This window comes from Otolemur garnettii, unplaced genomic scaffold, assembly GCF_000181295.1.
Source record: "Otolemur garnettii isolate 467f Iridium unplaced genomic scaffold, OtoGar3 scaffold00073, whole genome shotgun sequence".
NCBI classification, from domain to species: domain Eukaryota; kingdom Metazoa; phylum Chordata; class Mammalia; order Primates; family Galagidae; genus Otolemur; species Otolemur garnettii.
In genome coordinates this window covers 8262327-8272107 of record NW_003852468.1, presented here as the reverse complement: position 1 = coordinate 8272107, position 9781 = coordinate 8262327, and the positions used below count along the sequence as shown (strand labels likewise).

Sequence of the window (9781 nt, the reverse complement as noted above, 5' to 3'; positions counted from 1 at the left end):
TTGTTTTGGTGGGCCCGGGCTGGGGATTCGAACCCGCTACCTTAGGTGTATGTGGCTGGCGCCTTAGCTGATTGAGCCACAGGTGCTGAGCCTGAATTTCTTAAGGTAGTTTGTCCAAGGTAGAAATATTGAGATAAGATTTAGGCTTTTTTGATAATTGTTTTTCTGACACATTAGTTTTTAATCCTTCCATGAGTATATGAAAGTGCTCATTTCATCAAGCCCTCATTAGTCTAATCCAATAGGATTTAGAGAATCCAGTAGCCTAACTTAAAATTTTTTTAAATGTTCTCTTATTAGAGACACCCTCCTTCATTAGACCTCTGGAGGATAAGACAGTAACTCGAGGCGAAACTGCAGTACTACAGTGCATAGCTGGAGGGAGTCCTGCCCCTCGCCTCAACTGGACTAAAGATGATGGACCACTGCTGGTGACAGAACGACACTTCTTTGCTGCAGCCAACCAACTTCTCATCATTGTAGATGCTGGGCTAGAAGATGCTGGAAAATATACCTGCATTATGTCTAACACCCTTGGGACAGAACGTGGCCACATTTACCTAAATGTTATTTCATCTTCCAATTGTGACTCTTCCCAGAGTAGCATTGGATATGAAGATGATGGCTGGACCACAGTTGGTATTGTCATCATTGTTGTGGTCTGCTGTGTTGTGGGTACCTCTTTGATTTGGGTCATTGTTATTTACCACATGAGAAGGAAAAATGAAGACTATAGTATCACAAACACTGGTAAGTGGTACCCAGATGACTATACTTGAGTCAAGAATATAGTATATTCGTGACTAGTCTGAGCAACAGTGAGACCTTATGTTTACAGAAATAAGAAAAATTGGCTGGGCACAGGGGCACATACCTGTAGTCGCAGCTACTTGGAAGGCTGAGGCAGGAGGATCGTTGAGCCCAGGAGTTTGAGTAAGCTGACGATGCCACTACACTCTTTCCCAGGCAACAGAGTGAGACCCTATCTCAAAAAACAAATCTAAAACAATCCCAAGTATAGGATTTATTATAAATATAAAAAAACTGAGAGCCAGGCATGGTAGCACATACCTGTAGTCCCAAGTACTCAGGAGGCTGGCATGGGAGGATCGCTCTGGCCTAGACAACATAGTGAGACGTTGTCTCTCTCTCTCTCTCTTTTTTTTTTTTATTGTAGGGATTCATTGAGGGTACCAGCAACCAGATGACACTAATTACAGAGACATTATCACTTTAAAAAAAAAAATGAGGAGTTGTGTTATGTTACCTGATACATGATATAAGGAAATTTTTTTTTTGTTGTTAAAATGTTCAGTTTATTTAGTATAATAGAACCTCTTAGAGAAATAATTTTAAGAATTTGTAAAAATTATCCTAAAACTTTGTTCTTATAAAATGCATTGCAGGTATCCTTTTTTCCTTTCATGTCTGAGGCTCACTTATATCATAATTTGGCTTTGGGGGAAAGTGAAGTCCTTAGGGTTAAAACCAGTCTGTCTCTTCTCTCTCTCTCTCTTTTTTTTTTTTTTTTTTACTGAATATAAGCCTGGATAATTGAGATTAGTGTTTTATAACTCTTACCCTGAAATCTTGCAAGAAAATAGATTCTGTCAGATTGTGGATGTGTGACTGTAGATAAGATTTTTAACCTTTAGGTTTGGGTAATACTTTTAAAATAAGCTTAGAGGCCAGGCAAGGTAGCTTACACATACAGTCATAGCACTCTGAGAGGCCAAGGCAGGAGGATCAGCCTGAGCAAGAGTGAGACCTGGTCTCTACTGAAAATAGACAAATTAGCTAGGCATTGTAGAAGGTGCCCATAGTCGCAGCTACTCGGGAGCCTGAGGCAGGAGGATCGCTTGAGTTTGAGATTGCTGTGATGATGCCATGGCACGCTAGCATGGGCTACGGAATTAAAGACTGTCTCAAAGGAAGAAAAAAGCTTTGAGAAGTCTAGTGAGAAATAGTTTTAGGGGGAGTACTAAATGCTGTTAAGGTCCCAGGTATATATCATTTTCTTGGCTGGTAATATCGGAGTGGAACATATTTGCAAAATAGTCTTCTGAGTGTGGGCTTCAACTGCCTAACTGAGAATCACAGATATCTCTTTTACAGAGGAGCTCAATCTGCCTGCAGACATTCCCAGCTACTTGTCTTCCCAAGGAACACTGTCTGAGCCACAGGAAGGATACAGCAACTCTGAGGCAGGCAGTCATCAGCAACTTATGCCTCCTGTCAATGGATATATACACAAAGGCACTGATGGTAACAACTCCTTGTTATTCATGGTTATGATTTCAGCCTATCCTATTTTTTATTTTTCACTATTTCACTTGAAGCAGTATTTCAAAATAATATACTCAATGTTGAAAACATTTAGCCTCCTGCAAAATAGTATAAAAATTGACTAAGGTCTTAACAAGAAGAGAAAATCATCCTACAGAAAGGAGAAACACATCGTCCTTTAAGCAGGGGATTGGAGTACACAGCAGAGGCTCCCAAACCTGTGTTGTTAGAGGAAGGAGATGGTGGAGAAAGTTGCGTCAAGTGTCTCTTACTGTTTTCAGGCATGAGCATCCTTTAGGTGACATACTACTCTCCCCTACTCACAGGTGGATGCTCAGTAAAGTTTAAAGCAGTGGTTCTCAACCTTTCTGATGCCGCGGCCCTTTAATACAGTTCCTGTGGGTCGTGACCCACAGGTTAAGAACTGCTGGTTACTCCTGCTGGTAACTAGGAGCTGGGTGCAGTGGCATATGCCTATTGTCCTAGCTACGTGGGAGGCTGAGGTAGGAAGGTTGCTAGAGCCCAGGAATTCAAGGCTTTGATTGGGCCTATAAGTAGGCATTGTTGCCCACCCTGGGCAAATAGTGAGATCCCCATCTCTTAAAAAAAATGAAGGGTGTTTTCAACTATATATTGGAGAACATCAGAGAGATATATAGTATTCCCTAGTGAATGAACCTGGCATCTCAACACTACATCTCTTCCCTCTACCGTTTCAACACCTTCACTGCCATGGACAGAACACAGGAAAGTGAATCAAAGGATAGAAGAATTGGGTTTGATTCCTAGTTCTTCCTCTTTCAGCTCTGTACCAGGAACAATTTACTTAAGATCTGAGCTTCAGTTTCCTCACTTCTTCAGGATGTTCACAGATCCTTCAACAAATCCGTGGTACTACACAAATGAAAGATTTATTCCATTTCTTCAGAGAATTTTTTTTTTTTTAGGCTGGGTGTCAGCAGAACTTCTCTTTATATAATTGATATATTGGGTTTACTTTAGCTTTTCATGGAGAAAGGGGTATCTCTGACTTTTAAAAGAATATATAAAAGTACTCTGAAATTTTGAGGAAATGACACTGCTTTCTGGGTTAAACTAAATTACTTCTGGTTTCTTCTAATTCTGATATCTCTTGCTTTATCTTCAATAAGTAACTATTTCTCACTCTTCATCATTCATTTTTTGAAACACATAACAGTCATTTTTAAAGCTTTACTTTTGTCAGTCATACACTTGTCAAGACTTGACTGTCAAAGGCTTTCTCCGGGGGATACTTTTAGCAGTTGGTATTACTAAACCTATTTACTCATGAAAATAACATGGACTTTCAAGAAATAAAATCACTATAACTCCTTATTCTCTGCTTTACTTTGCTTAAGCCAGGCATGTGTCTTGTACACAGTCCCAGCCTTGTCTTGGTTCCCTTGATTTTAGTATGACCTATCTGGGCTGGACAGAGATGATTCAACATAGCATTCAAGAGCTTGGGCTCTGGAGCCAGAATGCCTGGATTCAAGTTTCTGCTCCTCTGGCAATATGACTTTGGTCAAGTTGCTTAACTTTTCTGTGCTATAGTTTCTCTATCTTTAATGTGGGGATAATATTACCTACCTTATGGGGATATTGTGAAGAATTAAATGAGTTGATTGACAGAAAGCTTAAAACCTCAACTGATTTATAAAGTAAGTGTTCCATTAATGCTAGCAGTAATGATAATTAACACTGTTGAAGAAAACCGATGATTAGAAGAACTAATTTCTTAATGAAAGGATATTTGGGTTCTTTCCTTTGTTGCCATTAGGTGGCACTGGCACCCGAGTGATCTGCTCAGATTGTTATGACAATGCCAACATCTACTCCAGGACCCGCGAATACTGTCCGTACACCTACATCGCTGAGGAGGATGTTTTAGATCAGACACTGTCCAGCCTCATGGTGCAGATGCCCAAAGAGACTTATTTAGCACATCCTCCCCACGATGCTCCTGCCCTGGAGAGCTTGATAGCATCAGCAGACAGAGAGCTGTCTGCCTTTCCCACCAACCATGAGAGGATGGTGGAGAAGAAACTTCCGTCCACACAGATGAGCAGTGGTAAGGGGTGCATTTTTATTTTGGCTATTTATTTTGTTCACTTTCACATAATTGACTTTTCCTTCTATCAAATAGGTAGCACCGTGATTTGATAGGAGGCAAACAAATTGGTATACTAGAGTAATTAGCCACTGTTAACTGGTGTATGCTAGAGCCAGAGATGTTTGCATAGTAACAGTTAACAAAGAAGTCTTCATCTGTAGAATGAAAGCAGCTTTTGTGGGGTAATAAGATCATACTATTGAAAAGTCAGAAATAGCTTTTAAAACATTTCATTTAGGGCATTAATAGTTTTTCTCCCATCTTTAAAGAATATTTTTTCTCCCATCTTTGGGCATAATTTGGTGAAAGTTTTTACTGAGAAGATTTTAAAATGGTTTATTTGTTTGCTGTTTTGTCAGCTGACTATTTACTCTCAGTATCACTTGGCAGCTGTTTTCTTTCTCTGGTGATGAGTAAGATCAAGGCCGTGAGTGGGAAAGCAATTCTGGAATAGTGTTCTGTCCTACATGGCCCAAGAGAAGAAACGCATATTACAGATGTTGTAGAGATGAGGCATTTGATAACGATTTGGCATTTGAAATAAAACTCTCTAGACCTTGAAGGGTGCTACTGAGTGTGTCTTCCCTGTTCATCCAGGCTTTAAATCCATTCTCCTTCCCTATCAGCCTGAAATGGAAGAACATTAGAAATAGGAGAGGTGGTAAGCACTAGAGGTTTATAGAAGACAAATTATGCAGTGGTACTTCTAGAGTTGGTCCAAGCAGGAGTAAATGATTTAATGTGGGACTTAATATGTGCTCTCTTATTCTTTTTTTTTTTTTTGAGACAGAGCCTCAAGCTTTCCCCCTGGGTAGAGTGCCGTGGCATTACAGCTCACAGCAACCTCCAACTCCTGGGCTCAAGCGAGTCTCTTGCCTCCGCCTCCCAAGGATCTGGGACCATAGGCGTCCGCCACAACACCCGGCTATTTTTTGGTTGCAGCCGTCGTTGTTGTTTGGCGGGTCCAGGCTGGGGATTCGAACCTGCCACCTTAGGTGTACGTGGCTGGCGCCTTAGCCGGTTGAGCTATAGGCGCCGAGCCGTGCTCTCTTATTCTTAAAGGACCACTTACAAAGATTTCTAAAGAGGGTATGGGTCAGAGAAAGTACTGTTATTGAAGTTAGTCTCTTGTTTTTACACTCAGTGTTGGTGAAAGAAATGCACCAATACCAAATCTGTTTTTCCATGGCCTAGAAGAGTTGTAGGGGTAGTATTTAAGTAGAGCCAAAGGTGTAGTCTATCTTTTTGCTAACCTGAGGGACATCTTGATTTTTAATCTGATCTGTAGGTGAGGAAATAGCAAAGGGGAGTGCTTGGGCACATTGCTAGCTACTCTAGCTTCTTGTTACACAGAGTGTGGTTGTGGACTATCAGCACCACCATTACCTAGGAGCTTGTTAGAAATGCAGAGTCCCTAGACCAAGTAAATCAGAGTTGGCATTTTAGCTAAACCCCAGGTTATTCATGTGCTTATTAAAGCTTGAGAAACTTGGCGTTAGCATACTTTTCACATTTTCACTTTTATTATTATTTTTACTACTATTTCTAAGTGTTTGTTTCCAACTCATAAATAGTTGTTGGCCAGCTTTTCCCAAAATTCACTCCATGAACTTAATACAACTTTTAGTAAGTAGTTCTTGGGAAAACAGCCCACAGCTGCAGTAAATAAGACGAATGAGAAATGTGTATTTTTGAAACCACAGTGCAGATAACCTGATATATTTAGGCTGGTACAAAAGTAACAGTTGTGGGCCATGGATTTTAAATCATTATAACTAGACTGAGACACATCTTATTAATCAAAACAAGAACCTTTACAATTAACACATTGTTGCAAATGGGACATAAGTTTGTTTATAGTGTAAAAATTCAGGTTTCAGGATTCCACAAACTATTGGAAAGCATTTCTTGCATCCTGTTGTGGAAGCATTTTCCCTTCAAAAAGTTGTTGAGATGCCTGAAGAAGTAGTCGGTTTGTGAGAGGTCAGGTGAACATGGCGGATAAGGCAAAACTATGTAGCCCAATTTGTTCAACTTTTGAAGTGTTAGTTGTGCGACATGTGGTTGGGTGTTGGTGCAGAGAAGAACTAGGCCTTTTCTGTTGACTAACGGCTGGCTGCAGGCATTGTAGTTTTCACTTCATCTCATAGATTTGCTGACACACTTCTCAGATGTGATGGTTTCACTGGGATTGAGAAAGCTGTAGGGGATCAGACCGGTAGCAGACTACCACACAAAGACTATGAGATTTTTTTGGTGCACATTTGGCTTTGGGAAGTGCCGTGAAGGTTCCTCTTGGTCTAACCACTGAGTTGGTCATTTCCAGTTGTATGAAATCCACTTTTCACCACCCAACACAATCTGAGAAATGGTTTGTTGTTGTTGTTGTGTAGAATAAGAGAAGACACTTAAAAATGGCAATTGCTCTGATTTTCGGTCAGCTCTTGAGCACCCACTTATCAAGCTTTTCCACCTTTCCAGTTTGCTTCAAATGCGAAACAGCCACAGAATGGTTGATTCCGAGTTCTTTGTCAACTTCTGTGTAATTCTATCACTGCTGTAGGGCATTGTCAACTTCTGATGGGTGGCCACTCTGCTCCTCATCTGCCAGGCTCTCCTCTTCTTTGCAAATCTTCTCGCACCACCACTGCCCTGTATGTTCATGAGCAGTTCCTGGGCCAAGTGCCTTGTTGATGTTGCAGGTTGTCTCCTCTGCTTTATGACAACCCATTTTGAATTCAAATAAGAAAATCACTTGAGTTTGCTTTTTGTCTAACTTCATTTCCACAGTCCAAAAGAAATATAAATAAGGCTCGGCGCCTATAGCTCAACCGGCTGAGGCGCCAGCCACGTACACCTAAGGTGGCGGGTTTGAATCCCCAGCCCAGACCCGCCAAACAACAATGATGGCTGCAACCAAAAAAAAAAAAAAAAAAATAGCTGGGCGTTGTGGCGGGCGCCTGTGGTCCCAGCTACTTGGGAGGCGGAGGCAGGAGACTCGCTTGGGCCCAGGAGTTGGAGGTTGCTGTGAGCTGTAATGCCACGGCACTCTACCCAGGGGTACAGCTTGAGGCTCTGTCTCAAAAAAAAAAAAAAAAAAAAAGAAATATAAATAAATAGCAAGTAGTATATCAATAGCAAAAAAAAGCGAGAAATACACCTTAAAATGATGTATAACAGCCACATTTATTTAAGAATGTATTCCAATATCAAATGGCAAATTTCAGCAATGCAAAACTGCAATTACTTTTGTACCAACCTCTTTTAGTTCTTCTTTATGTGTCTACGGAGTTTTATTTTTTAATTTTTGTAGCAGCAGAACCACTAATAGCATAGTCTCAATATATACTTGGTTAGGTTTGGTGAGTAGAAGGATTTGAATGACCATGTTTGGTTTTTATTTTGTTTTGTTTTGTTGTGGCTAAACAGGTGGCAAGTGGATGTTTGCTCTGTCTTTAGGAGTATTGGGCTTCTTTCTTTCTTTGAGGATTTGGTTCAGAAAAATTAGGTTTTAGAAAATTAATGTTGACCTTCTAGTCACTAATGATGATTCTCTTCTTTCTTCCCAGAAACATCGCAGCGGCCTCTGTGGAACATAAACAAAGAACTAGGCCTGCCTCATCCTCACTTTTCCCAGCAGCCAGTCCTCGAGTCACCACAACTTCACCGAAATGAGGGTCTGGCAGAAAGGGATCCAGACTGTTCCACCTCCCCCACGTCTTGCCACAGGTTACAGGACCACACTTTTAATTTTAATAGGACTCGGAACATTCAAGATGGTAGTGAGGGCACATGAAACTCACTTCAGGATGAAATCTGGGCAAAGACTCATTAATTCATTTTGTATTTACTACCTCGGAGTTCAGAAAAAACCCCAAAGTCAGCATTTGCTTTGCTCTATGTTTATGATGACATCTGACACACCAAAGTGGGCCACATACTAGTTTGGGCATATCCCTGGTGAAGAAAGGGTAACAGCTGACAGAAATGGGTACATACGATTGAAAATGTGCAGCATCAGAGGGAAGAGAAGGCAAGTGCTAATGCTCCCACAGGCATGTGTCCAGGTGTGCATTGCCTGTCAGGAAGAGGGTCATTGCTGCTGAACAGGTGGGATTGTCCCAGTCCTCAGAATGACCTGAGAAACATCACTACTTGGATGTTTTACTTTGCCTTCTAAGGAGCAAAAGTAACTTTGGAGCCTTCTGGCAAGTGTGCTTAAGATTCTTTAGTGATTTTAAGCAGATAGTTGAGATTGGGGCTTTGATATTCAAGGTCTGTGGCAAGAATTCCAGGCTTGACCAACTGGTACCAGGTCAAAGGCTTTCATATTCTTGAGATTTTTTTTTTTTTGTCCTTATTGCTAAGGGAGCTCTTTGTGTATATATATATGTGCATTTATAAATAATTTTTCTACTCATTGACCTTATATGTTGGCTGCAGTGTAAATATTTTTGATATGCCAGGATTATATTTAACATCCAGTTACAATATTGACAGCAGCTTCTCAGATCACAGACAGATTTTGTATTACTGGGTTTTGTGAGATCTCAAAACTTTGTTTAAAGTTGGAAAACTTGTTTGTTAAGAAGTGTCTGTATAGAGTCAGGCTACTTTGTGATTGTGTACACACAAACACAGCCTGGTGTGATTAACTGCTTTCTTCATGACTAAAGGTTCCTAGATCTAATCTTTTACCATCTTTAAAAGTGCTAGATGATACTCCCTTTGTGTCATAAAAGCTGACTTGTTTAGAACCCAGCAGTCTTTTGTAGCAGAGGAATACTTGTTCTAAGAATATCTTCTCTTTTTTAATTCTTCAGCATTTTTTTCTTTTCTTTTCTTTCTTTTTTTTTTAGACACAGTCTCAGTAAGTTGCCCTCAGTCGAGTGCCCTGGTGTCACAAATCAACAGCAACCTCAAACTCTTAGGCTTAAGCGATTCTCTTGCCTTAGCCTCCCAAGTAGCTGGGACCACAGGTGCCCACCACACCTGGCTATTTTTGTTGTTGTAGTTGTCATTGTTGTTTAGCAGGTCTGGACTGGGTTTGAACCCACCACCCTCGGTACCTGTGGCCAGCGCCCTAACCACTGTGCTATGGGCACTGAGCTTTTTTCTTTTATTCTTAAACAGAAATTGAGGAAAGTTCATTTCTTCAGGAACCAATGATACAGTTCAGGTTGTGGTTTCATGTATAAGTGTCACTTGAAAAGTAGATGCTTCAAAAGCTAGAGGCTGATTTTGATACTACAAAACTCAACTTGGAAGCAGGCTATGACTTGAATGGGAGCCAGGACAACTACTGACATTAGAACCTTCCTTCCCCTTTCTTTTCATCTTCTTTTTTGAGACAGGGTCTTA

At 40.7% G+C, this 9781-nt stretch overlaps 1 protein-coding gene across 1 annotated transcript in view; it reads left to right on the top strand.

Annotated features, from left to right (window-relative positions):
• Positions 1–8845, top strand: part of LRIG2 (leucine rich repeats and immunoglobulin like domains 2) — a 56969-nt gene extending 48124 nt beyond the window's left edge. Inside the window, exons 14-17 of the mRNA XM_012807613.2 lie at positions 301–750; positions 2116–2265; positions 4088–4378; positions 7990–8845. Of these exons, the coding sequence (XP_012663067.1) occupies positions 301–750; positions 2116–2265; positions 4088–4378; positions 7990–8216 (1118 nt within the window). The 3' untranslated portion in view covers positions 8217–8845. The remainder of the gene's footprint in view (positions 1–300; positions 751–2115; positions 2266–4087; positions 4379–7989) is intronic.
• The last annotated feature ends 936 nt before the right edge of the window (positions 8846–9781 follow it).